The sequence below is a fragment of the Lepisosteus platostomus genome, chromosome 7 (genome assembly GCF_059453375.1).
Source record: "Lepisosteus platostomus isolate fLepPlt1 chromosome 7, fLepPlt1.hap1, whole genome shotgun sequence".
In the NCBI taxonomy this organism is placed as follows: Eukaryota; Metazoa; Chordata; class Actinopteri; order Semionotiformes; family Lepisosteidae; genus Lepisosteus; species Lepisosteus platostomus.
The window spans coordinates 37,632,805-37,652,376 of NC_142617.1; the positions used below are offsets into that span (position 1 = coordinate 37,632,805).

Below are 19,572 nucleotides of genomic sequence, written 5' to 3' on the forward strand. Positions count from 1 at the left end.
TAATGGTTTGCATTTTGTATTTCCTTCTCAATACTTTCATTTACATTTTGTTGTTAATTCAGATAGTTTCCATTAGTATAACACAATGCTAGTAGCACATTTAGGACTTAATATAACAGTGCACTGTAAATATGTATTTGGAGAGAAAATGTACAAACAGGCCAGTTATAGAATATCAGGTTCACCTGACATATATGGAAAACTTCTGAAAATATTTTACTTTCTCTGTCAAACATTATTGTATGTCACAGTTATATATGTTTTCTGAGCTGGAGTAACAGTAAGCAATTGTGAAAATAACTGAGTCTGTGCGGAATTTTAATTTCCGTGTTGTCAGCTGTGTCCTCTGTGGGATGTGCACTAGATTTCTGTGTTTATTTAGTAGCAGTCATAGCACTATTTGTAAGAAGTTGGGGGGAGTTAACGAAAGCAAAAAATCATATAGTGGAAAAATGAAAACACTCTGATTGCGCTGACTGGGAATTTGGTCTATGGCTTGTTAATACCCTGCCAGAGCCTGAAATTGGTTTCCCACCATATGTGTGAAATTAAATTTCTGAAGCCGGTGTGCAAGGAAATAGCCTTTCAGGGCTCCTGTGAAGATGGGCCCTGACTCCAATAAGAGGCACCTGTGGAGAGTGGCGCCAACATCAGGGCCGGGCCAGTGAGACAGGAAACTCCCCTCTGTGGGCTCAACCACTTCCTGTTCTCTGTTTCCCAGATACTGAACTGTGTGAACCCCGACAATGAAAACAGCCCCGAGATCCCAGTGAAGGTTCTGAACTGCGATACCATCACGCAGGTGAAGGAGAAGATCCTGGATGCTGTCTACAAGAACATGCCTTACTCACAGAGGCCCCGTGCTGTGGACATGGATCTCGGTAAGAGTGGACAGGCCAGCAGACTGAGAGATTGACACACATGCATGTTGATATGCTTTTCGATTGATGCACTAAATGACCACCACACCAAAATAATGAAAATTTCTACTGACTGGCTTACATGCTAACAGAGAGAGTGACTTGCACACCAACTGATGTAATGACCAACATACTGCAGAAAAACACACAAACTAACACCCAGGCTAATTCACCAGCAAACTGATCTTGGAAGCACTGAAAATAGAAAGAGACAACAAATACAGGCACCATGTGGCACACTTCCATATTGACACTGAAAGACAATTGCAGTAACTGCAGAAAGCACATAGAGTCCTTAAATAAACTTGACTTTTAGTGTAGAAGCTCAACAAGCTAGTAGATTGACAGAAGGACATGCAGGGTATTAACTGGACAGACACTTCATGCACTAAACAGACACACAATGGAGAGGCGGGTATTTGAAGTGCTACAGACTTGTGTAATAATCCAACATTCTCATTGTCTGCTTCAGAAAAGAAAGAAAAAAGGGACAGAAGGACGGGGGGAGGGAGGTGGTGGTGCTGGAAGAACCACTTTAATTTAAAAAAGTCAACTCTTTGTGCTCGTCCAGCCAGAGAAGAGCACTGGTGATTCTTGTCTGTAATTACTCTTTGGATACAGAATTCTTTTTAAAAAATCATTTCCACCCAGCTACATGCCCGGAGCAGAAATCAGAAAGTGTGGGGTTGTGTGATTAGCAATAACAGAAGGTAATAAAGCACAGAAGACACACAGGAGAAAATCAATGATTGCACTCAGCAGGATTGCCACCGGACCCACGCCATTTTTTTATTAAGACCATTTCACTATTTGATGAGTTGTCAGGTATTCTGCTGCCCAGCTGTTTTTTTTAATGGAATATGACTTTCTTTCAAGGTGATTTACACTGTTTCTTTACTCCTCCCAAACTCATCCTTCTGGCTTCGAAGACAATACATTTGAAAATGTTTTATACAGCAAAATCACATTAACAACAATTCACAGAAGGTGTTGTTTGAGAAAGCAGGACCTACCACATTTATACAGCTTAAAACAGGTAGCAAAATGTATTTAAAGAACTGCTCACGCTAAATATGAGAATATTGGATGGCATTTGGTAAAACACAGTACATCTATAAAGGAACAAATAGAATGTTAAAAATAGTGTGGAGCCGCTTTAGGTGTGTCACAGAAAATCTCTGACAATTGTAGTATAATTCCGCATATTTTCCAAATCTGTGAAAACAATTAAGTTCAGTTCCCTTTGTCCTATAACTTGTATTACAAATATAATGTAAGACATTTGAGATAGACAATTTAATACAGTTGCTTCTGCCTCTCTATCACATTTCAGGTGCTTTACAATAGTTTAAGTACACACTTATTTTCACATTTGTACTGCACTTTGACTATGGTATTTTCAAGACAGCATGATAAATGTGGCTAAGGAATATTTATAGTGCCACACCATATGCCCATAGGCCAATGCAGTAAAGCTTAGTGAAATCCACCAGCAGCTACAGAAAATTCGTGAGAAAGTATGAATTTCCTGTGGTGAATTTACCAAGGAAATTTGACATAAGAATTTTTTTTGCTTTGGAAACAAACTAAAGTACCGAGTTCTAGATCATCATGAAGTTTTCTAGTTCTATTGTAAAGAGCCTAAGGTGCATAAAAGAATCATACAGGTTTCAGGTTCTTATGTCTCAACTATGAACTCTAGTGGGTGCAGAAAGTGAAGAATAAAAGAGTACGGACTCGTGGATTTTAACACGTCATGGACAACATCACCCAGTACAGAGGTTCATTACTGACTGAAGTGAGGCATGTATCTCACTGACCTCACTGCTTGCCTCCAATTGCTTGATAGGCCACAGAGATTGCTCAGGCTCTGGATGACAAGTCCCACCCCACTCTTTGCTCCTTTGCTCATTGTTTGTGGAATTCTGCTTACAGTTAGCTATTGACAAGAGCCAGGCTCGAATCTGTGATCGTAGGCATCAATCAAGGGAGTGCCTGCAGTGATTGAACCTCTTGGAAAGACCCAAACATTTATACAGCTTTTCAAATATTGTTCACGATAGTCTCTTGCAGAAGAGGTTTCCTCATAAACATTTTTTTTATTGAAAATAATACTAATGAGAAATGAAACAAGACTAATATGAAGTGAGAATAAATGAACAGCAGTTCATTTACTTAATGGTGTTTAAAAACTCTGTACCCTTTAAAATTCAGTAGTTCTTCAAAAAATGTGCAGGGAATGTAATTGCAGTCTAAATACAGGGCAGAATGAGTGTATACAAATAAATTAGATGCTGTAGCTAACCCAAAATTCTTTATGAAAAACTATGTATTCATAATATGAACTATGCTTCATTCCTTACTTGGTAATGTGGCTTGTTGTGATTTAATATATACTTTGATTCATACTTTTTCTGTAGAGCTAACAAGTCCAGTTATTGAGGAGCTTCTACACCAAGCGTTTAATCCTACTTCCAGCTACACCATCCAACACCTCTCCACCACATTCATCTTCAGCATCTGTGGCTCTGTCTGTGTGAGTGTCTGATAGGCTGCTTTGTCCCTGGCAGAATGGCGTCAAGGCAGGATGGCGCGGGTGGTACTTCAGGATGAAGACATCACCACCAAGATCGAGAACGACTGGAAACGGCTCAACACCCTCATGCACTATCAGGTAAGAGTGGAGTCACCCCCCCTCAGTCTCATCTCACATCACTGGCGTCCTTCATATGAATGCTTTCATACTACCGGTATTTTACAGGGGCAATTAACGCAGAGCCCCACCTGAGATTTTAATGCACAAGTTTTCAATTATAAATCCAGAACCTTCACCACTACTCTGCTCTCAGAGAGTTTTGAATTAGTCTGTCAAGTATAAAACTTAAAGTGGTAAAAATGTCTTTTAAAGCTAAAGAAAAAAAGCTCTGTGTGTCTCCATGTATGCCATTCCTCACAACTGTCTTATATGCTGTGTGGTAGTTTACCCCTCTATCTATTATAATAGTCCTTTATTTCACTTTACTCCCGTCTGAACACAGGTGAGATGTGTTTTTAGCTACAGTACACTTGCATTTCATCCTGCTGGTTCAAAGTAATGCCTAAGACAGCCAGCAACAAAAAAAAAACAGAGGTTGAAAGTTTATTCACATTTCCACTTCTCTAAGAGTTGAGACTCCGCAGTGATTCTGCGGTTTGCAAGCCGCATGAATTTTTAACCAGCCCAGGGTCGCCATCTCCCAGCTCTGGGTCGGGAGGCTGGCTGAGCGAGGACTTGAGCCCTCGCTCTGAGCGTACCAGGAGGGCAGCCTGCATTGCTAGCTGCGTGCAGAGAAAATGGGTGACAGACAGGCTTTTTAAAACTGAACTGCAGTGAATGAAAAGGAAACCAACAGACAAGAGGGTAAACAGGAACAAGAACAGTGTCAGAATCGCCTCACCTTTAAGGAGGTTGATGTCAAGTCTGTGGCATGTGAAGTAAGATACAAAAGAAAGAGGCAGAAAGTGGACCTGTGTGTGCTGCTCTCCTTGCTTTAATTTCCCAGACTAAGGTTTTCCTTGGGATTAATAATTTACTTCCAGTCATGTGCATTTAGGGTCATGTGGATGTGTATATTCCCTGTCCCGCCTAATGCCCACCTCTTCTCCCAAAAGAGAAAACAAGCAACACCCTGAAGAAACGCCAGTTTCAGCATCTTAGAATCTGTCAGAAACATATTTCCTAGATAACAAATTGTGTTCCTGTTTATCTGTGACAGTTTTTATTGTTGCTTCGAATGTTGTTGTTCTACAGTCTGTGAAGCAGAGATAGCCAAAGGGGGAAGCTGGAGGGCATCCGCAATAAAGCAGTATTAATATACCCGCTGCAAATCTAAAACGGATCTAAAATGCCCTGAATCTCAGTCGTGAGAATTTGCATGTGATGTTTTACACTAAAAAAAAAGGGTTTCTTTTGTAACAATTGCAGAGGATGGCTCTGAGGGTTTAAAAAGTATGCATGAAACGATATGCAGACAACCGGGAGAAAGGCAATTTAAGCACTGAGGAGGTGAAAGAAAAATCTGAGGATTTCCTGCCTGTCAGCAGGATTAAGGAAGGGAGAAGTCTGTGCAGTTACAGCTGCTGCTATGACATTACTCGCCACTCTGCAGCGTTTGGCACAGCGCGGTGACAGACCGACTGGCAGCACACCTCATTAAACATCAGCCTGCTGACAATTTGCTCGATGAGTGAATTAAGTGAAGAAGCAGAAAGAAAGCAAAAAAGAGGAGGAAGAATCGGCGTGTGAAATATGCAGAGTTAATAGCAAATGTTGAAAGGTATTCAGTGACTTTGCTAATTCTCAGATATTGCTTGATGCACAGGGCAAGCAGCATCCATTGCACATTAAAATTCATGATCTTCATGTTGGCTGGGTTCTGTAATCCAAAAACATCCTGTTTGCGTGTCTCCTCTTCATGTTAGTTATTAGTAGTAAATGGGTGAACGTGACATGTGAGATGAGATGGGTTATATGGAGATGATAAGTCATACCTTATCAAAATATGAGAATGTAACATGGATCAGTGTACCCCAAAGAATAAGTTTAAGCTCATCTGAGAAGATAATTGATTGAATTATCACAAATACAAAATATTCACTCTCCTTTCAGAAAAAAACAAACAAAATTAAGATTGCGTCATACTCTCTAAGGATCAAGTCAGCTTAGCTATACAAGGATGTCTAATGAAATATTAAGAAGGGGGCAAATGCTGATTTTATCTTGCTAGGCATTTTGATCCTTAGACTAACCAGAGAACCTTACACCATTTGTCTCCTTTTTCCATTATGTTTTTTCCATCTAGTTCTCTCTCCCTCCTTTTCCTCTCCAGAGGTGAAATCGTTAACCTTGTAGCTGGTGAATGGCATTATGTAAAAAGAGATCTGAAAGATCTCATGGGGCTTCTGCAGAACGGGGGCCTAAATTCAATGAATTTCCAATTTCAAGGTTTGAGTGGCATGAGATAGGCAAAGGAGATTAAAAATTTAAATAAAGAAACAGAGGATGGGAGGTGGGTTCAGACAGGGGGCTAAGAATAATAATTTGCGAGGCCCAGAGGAGATTCCTAAGGCACTCAATAAACAACAGAAAACTTTGCAGTTTGTGTTAGATCTCAAAATTGTGGCTCTGGATGTGTCTAGTGTCTCTCAGTGTTACACTGGTTGTGAACAGTGAGAGAATATGTTACAGTAAGTGTGTTGTGGGACCGGGTAAAACACCTTAAAAAGGTACAAATGAGAAAAGGCCATTCTGCCCATCCTAAGATTAAAAAGATGAAGTATTTATTACAGATCTGTTTCTGTTAACTAAGACATTGATTTAGAAATTTTCAACTGCTTTGAGCAATACAAGAAGCTTAAGGATTTTTTAGCTACTGGTCACAGTGCAGTAATGGTCTGTCCTGATACCTGATACTGCAGGGTCTCAGGGTTTTCTGAATTTTGTTCCAACTGAGTTCTTAATGATTTTATTGGATCAATTACTTGCTTCATTGTCTAAAGCACCTGTTGGTCTTTAGATATAATGATACCCATTAAACCTGCAGGACTGAGGCTCTCTTGAGCTGCATTGAGTTAGACTTTCCATTGTAAGCAGCTTCAAATTTTGGGAACAGGTAAAGTTTCATTCCATGCTGAAAAGTAAAGAAAGGAAACACAATATTTCAGCCATGGAACCTTCTTCAGATCTTTTTCAGGTCTTCAGGTTCCTTTGCAGGCTATGCAGGCTGATGCAGATCCCTACTTAAGCAGCTTCACATTCAGGCTGCCTGTAGTATTAGCTATCCTATTCAAATCTGTGCATGATGGAGCATGTCCATATGGACAGAAACAGAGTTTACAATCCTTAGATATTCTGAAGGTAACTAATTGCTAGTAATGGTAATCCCAGCCCAGGGCCTGTCCTGTCCTGCAATCATAGAGACAAGGCTGGACTTCACACTGACTATAATGCACACACATTAAAGTATGCAAAGACAACCTAGAGACACCAATTAAACCAGCCAGCATGTCTTTGGAGGTGAGAGGAAACCACCTGTAGAGGACACACACAGATAAGGAGAGAACATGCAATCCAGACACCCTCTTGAGAGCTCTTAAGAACACTTTGCTCATAAGACTTGAACTTAGAGTTTTGAGGTACAGTAGTAGAGTTAATGTCCATGCCAATGTGCACATAACATGGGTCTGAACTATAACTCCATTGGTGTGTTTGATAGCTCTCTGGAGAATGTTGTTGATATAAGAGGGAATATTTCCTATGGTGCTATTTATACAGTATATGTATGAAAAACATTGTTGTTCCATGGTACAAAGTTTTCATTATGCAATTGTCCGAATAGACTAACTTTTTAAAAATCTAGAAAGTATCCTTTCTAAAGCATAGTAGTTTTACAAAATTTGTTCTTGTGTATTACTTACACACACAATTTCTGAAGCCAGGAAGAAATGATGTAATAGTGAATTATAGAAATAACATTTGATAAGTGTCTTAATAGTGTCACTAGCATTCAAGAACATTAGACAGTCTTTAGACCTCGTACATTTCTAGGCATAACTCTAAATAGGGAACACGGTTAACATCCCGGAAAACTGAGAGCAGTGTCACTGAAAGGGTTTTCTTTTGTGAAGGGCGTTACAACATTTGTACTGTGCCACAAGAAATTGTATGGGCTTTCTGTGAAAGGCAGTTTCTTTTTGTGGTGATTTTGTGTGCATTTAGGGACAGATTTATGCTAGGTCACAGGAGTACATTTTAAATGACTTAGCTTGCGATACAATTGACAAAGAAGTACAGGTCAAACTCGATGCAATTTGTACCATCTTAGTGACACAAAAAAGGAAAGGGAAAGGTACGAAATGCTGGCTTGTTGCTCAGAGAACAGTTGAGCTGATAGGAAATATCACTTCTGACTGTAGTTAGCACCAATTATAGTACATGATTTGCTGTTAAATTGCAATAGGTAAACAAAAGAGAATGCTGTGTTCCATATGAGTGACCTATCCTGTCAAGTAGGAGTACACCAGACCTTTTCCTCAGTATGGTGTTCAGTAGGCTTTGTACAGTATATGGCCTCAAAACTGGCATGGATTTTGGTTCACATGCCTCTAGTGCATTTCTGAAGACAACAGCACACCTGGCAAATGTGGCTAGAGGTTTACAGTGGCAGTGGCTCACATACAAAATTACCAACAGTAAGTAGAGATTACAGATAAGCCTCAGGATGCTATTGAACCAAAGAGCCAGATATCAGCCATAGTAGAACATGGCTGAGCCCACTTCTCCAGACAGCTGTTGCGATTACAACATGTAATGTCACAAAGCATAGCAGCTGTACCTGAAGATGCAGAGAGAGAAACCGACAATTAATGGTCAGTTATTCTCTAATATCTTGATAGGTAGTTCTGCTAAAAATACCATGTTATGTGAACTATACTTATTTAAGAGATTAAGTGATCCACTTCATATGACAAAGTATTTGACTTTGCTGTTGCACAGTCCTTGTGTTATGTGTTTCAGACAAATAGAAGGTACAGCTGCCACTCTACTCCAAGAAACTCTGTAGCAGCGGCTGGTGATGTGTGATACACCCTCTACTACCCGAATTTTGGACTTAAATCAAGACAATCAGCCATGTCCATTGATATACACATCTGGGATGTTTTTAAAGAACTAAACTAAATCTGTTTTCAGTATATTTCAGGGTGTTTTAAAGATTTTTAAATCTTGGCTGCATTTTTTGTAGAGCTCTCTGGAGCTGCCTGGCAGATTGTGCCCGCAGTTTCACACTCGGCAAGGGAATAAAAAAGTCCTTTACAAGCTAAGATGGCAGGAGGTGAAACCTAGAATTACTACATGAAATCTTACAGAAGATTGAGTCTCAGTTCTATCGAATATCAATTAAACAGTTTGGCAGGAAAATAGGAAAAGGAGAAGAGTTGTGTTACGGAGAGTTTAGGTGCTTACTGGGATTGTTAGTGGTATTGTTTTTTTTGTTGGTTATATACACGACTTTGGATGAGACAAATTAGCAACATCTGCTGGACTGAATATCATTTTACTTCATTGGATAATTCTGCTTCTATAAATTGAAGGTAAGATGAAATAGTCTCCATTAGACATATCAATGCCATCCAGACAGTGACCTTGAGTCTGGAACAGGAGGCACAAAGATTGGCAGAAGGTCAGGCTGTCATTTAAAGGGCGCATTATTATGATGTCTGATGAAACCAGAAACCTACAGAAACTTAAAGGCTTTCTGACTCCTCTCACCACACCATGAATGTGCTAGGAAGGACAAATGCACCGATCGCAATTATTTAGCTTTTTTTTACAAAGAATCCCCCCCCCCCTCCTTGTGCGGAGTCCCTTTAAGCTATTATTTTTCAGAACAAAAAGTTAGGGAAAGAAGAAGCAGAACAACAGGCAGCTGTTGAGTGGGGAGCTAGGAGAAGGCCTGCTGTCTGGCTGTGCCACCATTTGCTCTCGCCACCCGTTCAGGAGGAAGATAGGCATGAGCCTGGGGAGGGGGGGGGGAAACACATGGATTTCCATTCTCTCCGAGAGCAGAGCGGAGTGGCAGCTTTTCAAAAAGGATTCTTCAAGCCCCTTTTGAAGTGCCTCCCCAGCCGGGCTATTAAAACTCGCACTCCTGAGGCAAGCCCGAGCTGCGCCCTTGATAATGGCTGGGAGAGATTATCAGGAAAGGTAAGCATTGCCCCCATGGGGCGGAATGAGAGAGGACGAGCAGTGGGGCGATATTATATCATACCGCAGGAGCTGCGGGAGTCAGGGTAAAGCATTATCAATCATTAGGGCGCATTAGGAGTGTCAAGGATTAAGAAGTAAGGAGATTAAAGACAGGTGTGGAATAAAGCAAATAAGATTTTTTTTTATGAGCCTGAACTCTCTGTTGGACCAAAGTGGGCTCCCTTTGCTCATGCCCACATGACATGCGTAACCCCCAGGTCCATGCATAAGAGTCAAACAGAGGAACTCAAGTGTAATTCCATCAGTTGAACTGTGGCAAGATGGAAAAATACAAGATGGAGTTCCAGATTTGCACACTCACACCCGTGCTGATAATGCCCCCTCAGAGAAGTAGGATGAGAATTTGCACATTTTGCCAGGCAGCTGTATTAATAAAGAAATATTTGAAGGGCTTTGTACCTCCTCAGCTGCCTTCTTTCCACTTGGAAAAATCAATTGCGCTATGAGGGTTTGAATGCAAACAGAGAAAAGAAATCCTTTGATAACATTAACGATACCTTTCGTGTGTCACTTTTGAAAACCCCAGGACACGTGGTACTGTTCCTCATTGTCTGCAGCAAAGGGGAGAGAGATGGGTGGACAAGATGCTTGTTTTATGTGAAGGAGTCAGGGTATTTGGTCTCTTGGTGAGAAGAAGATCAATTAGGGAGATCAGAAAACCCAGAAATTGTCAAGAATGGGTGAGTCTTATAGCTATAATTGAGAATGAGTCCAAAAACTATTAGAAGTCTTTCTTTTGGCTTTCTTTGAGCACTAAGGGAAAACTAGACATCCCAATTAGTGTAGGGTCAATTACTCTGAGGACCCGGATGTCAATAACATATTGCTGCGTTCCTGAATTATTCTCCCTGTGAAGCTAATTCTTTGTGAATACTGTTCAAACAGTACAGCATATGATATTAGTCCTCAATGGGGTATGTGTATTTCACCACACGGATGCTGACAGAAATCATTTTAATTCTCATTCTCGTGATTGTTGTTATAGTGCCCCACCATATTGCAATGAGCAACTCCAATCTAAATATTTAGCATTTACATTTAATATACAAGTATACAAGAATTAGTGCAAAAGTAAGAACATTCCCAAAGATGTCTGAAGTTTGAGATCAATACTATGGGAAAGGAAGTACAGTTGAGAAACTGGGCAGTTCTGCTGTTTTTGTAGCAGTACCGTTTTGCATTCCTCATCTCCAGTATTATTACAGCTGAGTGTCTGCATTTCAGATAAGTTTCTTTTGCTTCAAGGGCAAAGCTGCTAAAGCTCTGAGAGCACTGTTGGCAGTGGGATGTAAAGATAAAATATTGCCTTGTCGCACTTTACACGCTGCCATTAAAACAGCCAGAACTAGGCCTAATTAAGAATGAAATTAATTTGCAATCAGCTCAAGTTTTAATAAAACATAGACTTCAGTAAAAGATTCAGCTTTATTGCTACAGTATATCCTGTTATGATCTGGGAACACAAAGTTAATAAAAAAATTCTAGAGTTAAAACGGTTTAAAGTTAAGTGCATGTTGGTCTGCCAACAGCTCACTTTGCAAGCTGTTTAGTCTTATGTTGTAATTGAAGGGTGAGTCCAAGTGTATTTTAAAGGTAAGCAAACCCTGTTAAGTTCATCACAAATGCAAAATACTGTATTGACCCTAAAACAAGACCAGGTGTATTTACAAGAAATACATTTTGGTAGAGTGAGGTAAAAATACAGCTTGCTTTGTATGGGCTGATTACACTTCAAGTCACAGATAGTGAAAAGTAACCCTTTGGTCTAGTGAGTGTTAGCTGATCCCAAGAGCTGGACCTTTAAAGCTAGTTTCTTTTGGTGGAAAATCATGTGGTATTTATTTACAAAGGTGAGGTTTATTATTTACAAACCATCCATCCCTAAAGTACCAACTGCATTTCTCTTCCTCTTTTATGATTAACAGTATATCACCTCTCACTTAACTTGTGACCTGCAACCCATGTTGTTGAAGTATTGCTTGCAAAGGCAAACTAGGGAGCAGTGGTGAGGTGCTTTGAAATGTTGCCTCAACGGGTCATTAGTAAGAGTGCTGTAAATACACCTCTGTTCAGGCTAACTATACCCCACTAGACATGCTTCAATAGGAACATAATAGAACAGATGGCATTTCTTTACCCAAAGTGTTCTGGGACGAGATGCTAGGATCAATAAGCTGCTACCAAATAGGCCATATGGGCTTAATGGCCTCCTCTCATTTGTTATCTTTCTTATGTTCTTAAACAGATCACTTTCAGTCTGAAGCTCAGTCTGAAGGCTGGGTTTAAAAGTTGTTGCTGTCTGATGCCTGGTCTTGGCATGTTTTCATGCATCCTTTGCAGCAGCTAGATGCAGACTGAAGACAAGGTCTGGGTAGGATCAGTCTGTTTCTTTGCGTGTAAAAGAGAGTGCTACAGTAAGTACTATTGGAAAGGTGGTGGAAGTCTGGAAGCTACCTCGTCATGTTGTTGAAGCTGATTCTCTGAATCGCCCAGTAATAGCTAGAAGAGATTCTCAGACCTGTCATCTTCCAGCGGTTAATCAAGCTACATGAGCTGAGTACCCTCCTCTCCTTTACAACCTTTATTACGTTCCTGTGTCTTAAGGGTTGAGAGTGAAAGGCGGTGGTGGTGGAGGAGGAACAACAGTCGATGTTAACCGTAGAAATTCCAGCACGCAGTGACTGCCTGGCTACTTGGGAGACGTCACAGGATGTGGCTGACAGAAGACAGAACAGTTTAACCTTTGTCTCACTTTCTACTCCAGGTGTCGGACCGCTGCGTGGTGGCACTGGTCCCCAAACAGACATCATCTTACAACATCCCCCCCTCAGCAAGCATATCCCGGACCTCAATCAGCCGATACGGTGAGTTAGCCCTTAAAGCGCCTTCCCAGACCGCTCTCATTGCTCTAACATTTCCTTGTAGCTGATGAAGACCCCTTCATTAAAGAATGCTTTACCCACTCTGATACATTTAGATGGAGATTGTTGCTGTTTCTGGTCATGCATGCTTGTGGCAGTCATCTGTGTTTTGTGTATATGGATCAAGACCTACTCACTTCACATGTATATGTTTATGCACATAGAATGTCTGGGAATGTTTCTCGTTCTTATTTTCTTTTCTGGTACCAGACTGTTTCTCTTAGTGGGATTCCATTTGTGATTAGCACTGATTTCAGCCTGCAGGACTAGAGGGAGATTGACAAGGCTGGGAATGCTGTTTATTTTATTTTAAAGAATAATAATGATTATTCATACAGAATGCTCAGAGCCAGGATGTAATCCTCTAATACACACACTGAACACATTACTGTATTCCCCAGGCTCTACTTAGTTAACATTGTACAGGGCTCACATCTGGTCCACTAGTGGTCCAAGTAATAAAACACGCCGCGCTGAAGGCAACTCTGATTACAAATTATTCAGCGTGAATTATACTTCACAGAAATGAAAACTGAAAACTGAGCAAAGCCAATTACAAAGTCTGAAATTGGATGACAACAGGGCTTCAAACTCCGCCATCAACAGATGAGTGGGGCAAGAGATGGCATGCGCCTACCTCTGCTTTACAGCAGCCTGTCTCAAGTGTTAAAATGCCCAAAATAAACCAAGGTAAATTATTATGCAAAATACAAAATGCATCTTTGTCTAACAAAAATGGTCTGCTGGTCTTATCACCAGAACAACTCAAATGGGTCTGTGCTGGAGCAAGCTTCCTATTTGTTCCCAGCTCTGCTGACATTCGCACATACCTTTGGCAAATGTTGAGATAATACTCTAGGTCTGGGTGAGAAATTATTCTCATTCACGAAAGTATAACACCGTTGAATGTATATATATGCGTGTGTGTGTGTACTGTAGGAAGTAAACACATATGTGTGTTTTTGTGAAAAGGAAAAAACTTTGGGTGTGAAGAATTCACATTATATAAGTTCCAATGGTTAAAAGGCTCTTAGTGGAGTGGAGCCCTAAAAATATGAATTCCGTTTTTATGCAGATTATTATATTACAGTACTGCTGTGGTGGTGAAACCCAGAATTCAGTTGGATTAGACAAGAGGCACAGTCTGCTTTTGCAAAAAGTCCTTGTGATCATCTTATTTTGATAAATTGATTAATTGATATAATTTCAGTGTAGTACTTCATAGCCTTGTTATTCCCGGGCACACAGGAGAACTCATGCTTGGCATTTCTGAAATAAAAGCATCAGAATTAGATTTAATACAAAAAAAAACATCAAAGGTTCAGCCAGTTTACTGCCAAATGGGTATGTTAGTGATAGGAGCTAAGATGATTGGAGCCACTTGGTAGCTTACCTAGGATTTGAGCCAAGTAACTTCCCTAACTCCTTTTCCCTGGCGCATACACACTAAACCTCTAACCTATCTACTTTGAAGATTTTACCTGAAGCTCTAATTTGGTGCCACTTTCTGACTTTGTGTTCCTTGCTCCCCTTTGAAGCCAGGTGAGATTGCATCTCAGTGATCCACACTCCCTTTGAGCTGTTAGGGTACAGAGAAAAATACTAATTGGATCACTATGAAGAGGAGTTCTGTTCTCTTTGGCATTATAAGTGATTTAAACGTTCAAGGAATAATAAAAAAAAAGAAATTAACTTATCACAGACCTTTTGATGTATTGATTGGGTTTGTGACAGGAACACTTTATGTGTCAGGCACACAGTAGTAGAGGAAAAAGACATTTATTAATCCAGGAAAAAAATGAGAGAATGCACGAACGTCACTGCTCCTTTTGTATGAGGGATGATATGAATTCTTAAAAGCCAAAAGATCCTGGCAGCTGCAGAATTTTGCTTAATGAAATATTAGAAAACTGCATCAGTCGCTTTCATCTCTCTCTCTCAAAAAGTACTCGGGCACCATGCCACATGTGTCAAGCTGACGACGAAAACCTATTGGACTTTCTCGGTTTTTTCCTTTCCTAATATCAAATTATTGAGTTCTGAAATTTCCCTATGTAGTGGAACTAATTTAGAATCATTCCATTTGCAACAGGGCACGGAGCAGAAAAAGGGCAGAAATTTTAGCTTTATAATGAGCTTCTGAAAAATTAGCCTAATCACTGAGCGCCCCGTGTCTGTGCTTAGTGATAGGCTGTCCCTCTAACTGCTCTGTTGGAGCTGCCTGGGGCACTGCCAACAGTCTCTTGTCTCAGGAGTGGGTTACATCAGGCTGGTTCTCTGTCTTGGATAAAAGCGAGGTCAGAAAAGCAGTACCTTCTAGGGGAAGGCATGCTAAAAGGTTCAACTAGGTGTCCAGAGTGTCCCCAGCTTTAATTACTAGGTACAGTAGCACCCAATACATAGCTTTCATCCTTCAACACAAAAGGCCTTAATGTGGGAATTATTAAATAGGAACACTATCCTTTTGACAGCTGCTTTAAAGCATCGGCTTTACAGTATAAAGTATATGGCTTTTCATTTGTGAACATTATCCCCCTTTTTATTCTGGAAGCACACAAAGACAAATTCTGGTTTTGAAATACAAACTGCCCTCTAAAGGCCTGCGTGATTGTGTAGACCTCCATCCACAGCACTGCGTCAGTCAGTGCCCCTGGCCTGCTGTCTGACTGGCTGTTGCACTGCGTGTCTCCCGCCTCCCAGACTCTACCTTCCGGTACACGGGCAGCCCTGACAGCCTGCGCTCCCGAGCCCCCATGATCACCCCCGACCTGGAGAGCGGGGTGAAGGTGTGGCACCTGGTGAAGAATCACGAGCACGGGGACCAGAAAGAGGGCGACCGGGGCAGCAAGATGGTCTCTGAGATCTACCTGACACGCCTGCTCGCCACCAAGGTACCAGAGCATAACAGACACCTCCCATGTCAATACACATTCTTCCCACGTGACAGAGAAACAATCCTCTCTTTGCTTGTTCGCAATACAATTCTTATGAGCATAGGGATTTGATTTTCAGATTTCAACATACTGTATATACTGTATTTGACCAATATTTTAAAATGTAATCATCATGCAGAGCATGATTCTTGCACTTTTAATGGTAGCAGAAAGTGAACTAAATGATTCTTTTGAGTTATATTAATCACCTTTATGTGTGTGGGATTGAGCACAGTCCCTTCTGGCAGTGGGAGCAGTGGGGGACTGGTGCACAGAGGGGAGAGGGAGGGTGAGGAATAGGTTGATCACAGCTTCGGCTTCTCACTGTGAAGCTCCTAACCTCACAGTAGGGACTGTGCTCCCAGTAGTGGCATCCCTCCGTCAATTCCCCTGAGCACTGCAGGTTTCCCCATCAGCCTCCAATTCTTCATGGGGAAAGACAGCAGACTTGGAGCAGCACAGTCACAGTGGCATTAATCTGTATCCAGGAATCACTAGTTGTTCCTGTTTCACTGCTGTGGCATAGTACGGGCCTATTCATTTTAAATCCTCCTTCATTGCTCTCGGTAGCATGCTTGATTGACATTGCCTGTATAATCCTCCGTCTATTTTTAGACGCAGGGCTCGCGCTTGACAGGCATAGCTGCTGTTGCTCGCTGTGTTCTCACAGACAGCCCCGCTGATGTGTGTGGTCTCTTTTCCCAGGGCACGCTGCAGAAGTTTGTGGACGATCTGTTTGAGACGCTGTTCAGCACAGTGCACCGAGGCAGTGCCCTTCCCCTTGCCATCAAATATATGTTCGACTTCCTGGATGAGCAGGCAGACAAGCACAGCATTCATGACACAGACGTCAGGCACACATGGAAGAGTAACTGGTAAGTGCAGGAAAAAACACAGCATATCTAGAAACAGAATACTACAAGGGTTAGTCTGGCAGTTTTGAAATGTTAACTGTAGACATGGGATCACATTTTATTTATTAGGTAGATAGGTATGAGGTGAGGGGGGTCTGTGTTTATCTGTGTTTTGCACACATGGTTTGTGCGATTTCTGTTGGTATTCTTCTTTTTTAGAGTTACATTGTTTATCATTTATTGACAAAATAAAGGTACTTTGATATCTGTACGCCTGTTAAGCTATCCTGAGGGGAGACTCACCTATCTGCTGTTTCAGGCTTGTTTCTTACGCTCCTGTATGATAATTCCTGTGGTAGGACATGAAAGACCTGAACTAAACAACCTAGGCCAAGATTGATTCAGTGGTATGAGTGTGTTCAAAAACAGGCCATCTTCACTCCCTCTGCCTCTGTGCATCTGTCCTCACAGCCTACCCCTGAGGTTCTGGGTAAATGTGATCAAGAACCCGCAGTTTGTCTTCGACATCCACAAGAGCAGCATCACGGACGCCTGCCTCTCAGTCGTGGCACAGACCTTCATGGACTCCTGTTCCACGTCAGAGCACCGGCTGGGCAAAGACTCCCCTTCCAATAAGCTACTCTACGCCAAGGACATCCCCAACTACAAAAGTTGGGTGGAAAGGTAAACCTTTTCTGACTGTTACTATTACAGGTACCTCTGCCCTCCTTTACTGACTCACCTCCTCTACCAGCAGAAGAAAAGATTACTTCGGCACATAATTTACTTCCTAGACAGTGCAGAGAAGCGACACAGAACACCAACAACATTGTTACTAATATGGCTGAACTTTTATAGAACGTTTGCATCCATTTTCACAGGAGCAATCTGGACAAGGTACCTTTTCAAGGGTACAATAGCAGTGCCCTTCACAGAAAGTGAAGTCACAGCCTTCCAGGACTCCAAACACTGCTCCACACTGCTGCCCACAAACAGTTGAATATATGATTAAAAGTGCTGAATTTAAACCAAGGGATGATGTGTTCAAATTAAACATTGCGGAAATGTGTCTGTGTCTCCTAAGTCTCCTTGTCAGCACAGACAGCAGGGTGTTAGGGAAGCAATTGGCGATTCCTGATTCAGTGGGTTAACTGGAAGCAATTCTTGATTCTATTATATACAGTATATATATATATTATATAGCACTAATATAATATATAGTTCAGCACAGGCCACTGATTATCTGCAAACACAATGCTTTAGTGCTGTTATTTTTGTTTCAGTTTGCATGGGGAATGAATGAGCATCACTCATACTCATAACTCATAACTTTCCTCTCTTGTTCTCTGCTTTGTGTTTCCCCCTCAGGTACTATGCCGATATTAGCCGGCTCCCTGCCATCAGCGATCAGGACATGAACGCCTACCTGGCCGAGCAAGCACGCCTGCACTCCAACGAGTTCAACATGCTAAGTGCACTCAACGAAATCTACTCCTACGTCAGCAAGTACAGCGAAGAGGTAGGGTCAGCCCAGCAGCAGCAAAAGATTTGATATCTGAGTGCATAGTCCTGCTGTATGGAAATAAACAGCCTTATCACAGAGAGAACATAGAGAGTAAGAAGCAAAACACCAAGCACAAAGTTAGCTGACACAAGGATGATATTCCTGCAAAATATCAAGATTTATTCCATGGGCAAGGAAGTGTTGCAAGAACAAAGGGTATTTCTTTGATGGGAGAGTTCTAGGGATCTTGGTGATTAGTGATTCAGCTAATTATAATCCAAATGATTTTAATGGGACGGCTGTTTGTAGGAAATGGAAGGTACAGATTTACTGAAATGTAAGTGCTGGGCCCAAGTCATCAAGGGCCTTACGTGTACTGTAATTGTGTCAATGCAAACTGCTTTGTAAAAGATGTGCATTATAAGGGAGATTCACACAAATGACTGGATAATCATGAAAAGATATGGAGAAACCCATCTAGATCAACAGGCAGTTTAAGACTTCTAATGGTAGTGTTCTGCATGCAATGCAGTGTTGCTCCCCAGGTCTTTGCTATTAAATTAAATTGGACCAAATAAAAGAAAAGCCAAGAGCAACCTTTTACGAGAACTGATGGCCATCCTTGGCCAGACCATGCCAGCCATGATGACACAGCTTCAGTTTCCTCTCATTTGTTACCTTTTTTATGTTCCTAAACAGATCACTTTCAGTCTGGAGCTCAGTCTGAAGGCTGGGTTTAACGGTTTTTGCTGTCTGATGCCTGGTCTTGGCATGTTATCATGCATCCTTTGCAGCAGCTAGATGCAGACTAAAGACAAGGTCTGGGTAGGATCAGTCTGTTTCTTTGCATGTAAAAGAGAGTGCTGCAGTAAGTACTATTGGAAAGGTGGTGGAAACCTGGTCATGTTGTTGAAGCTGATTCTCTGAATCGCCAGTAATAGCGAGAAGAGATTCTCAGACCTGGCATCTTCCAGTGGTTAATCAAGCTGCATGAGCTGAGTATCCTCCTCTACTTTACAACCTTTCTTACATTCCTGTGTCGTTTCGGGGTGCACTGGAATGACAGTCTTTATTCTCCTCTGCTCCCTTTTACTTTGCAGGCTGCTCAATGCAGTCAGCACCAAAGCAGTTAAACCCGTGCCTCACCTCTTTCCATTCTGCATGTTCCCTCTCAGCCCTTCGCAGAGGGTACACCGCTTGTTGACTCAAATATAGGAAGCGCGCTTAAATGGATTTTGGAAATGGCACGAAGTCCTGTGTCTGCATAGGCTGAGGAGATTAATAATAGATAGAGCGCAAACGATAAAAACGGGGGGCTTGGCTGCAGCCAGTAGCTAAGAGCACTTTAGCAGATGAAAGGGAAGAGAGCTGCAAATGACATTCTGGGAAATACAGCCTGACTCCCACACATCCCCTCATACATCCTCCGATACGTCTTTGGCAGAAGCGCTGCGCAGCAGGCACACAAAACACAGTGTCGCTTACTGGTATTGTGAGACCCTGCAGAATAATGGGTGCTGAACGTGTTTAAATGTGAATCAAAGATAATCTCTTATGGGGAGGTTTGTGCTCCACAGCAGAATTTGCTCTTAACTTAAAAGACAAATAATTAAGTAATTATGAGAGAACAGAGA

The 19,572-nt window shown here is 41.5% G+C and overlaps 1 protein-coding gene across 2 annotated transcripts in view; it reads left to right on the forward strand.

The window, feature by feature from the left end:
- plxna2 (plexin A2) overlaps positions 1–19,572 on the forward strand; it is a 225,532-nt gene that overhangs the window by 203,672 nt on the left and 2,288 nt on the right. For both annotated transcript variants that reach the window (XM_088640137.1, XM_088640138.1), the window contains exons 25-31: positions 722–881; positions 3,491–3,594; positions 12,491–12,590; positions 15,348–15,538; positions 16,286–16,455; positions 16,906–17,118; positions 17,803–17,953. In XM_088640137.1, coding sequence (XP_088496263.1) covers positions 722–881; positions 3,491–3,594; positions 12,491–12,590; positions 15,348–15,538; positions 16,286–16,455; positions 16,906–17,118; positions 17,803–17,953 — 1,089 coding nt within the window. The remainder of the gene's footprint in view (positions 1–721; positions 882–3,490; positions 3,595–12,490; positions 12,591–15,347; positions 15,539–16,285; positions 16,456–16,905; positions 17,119–17,802; positions 17,954–19,572) is intronic.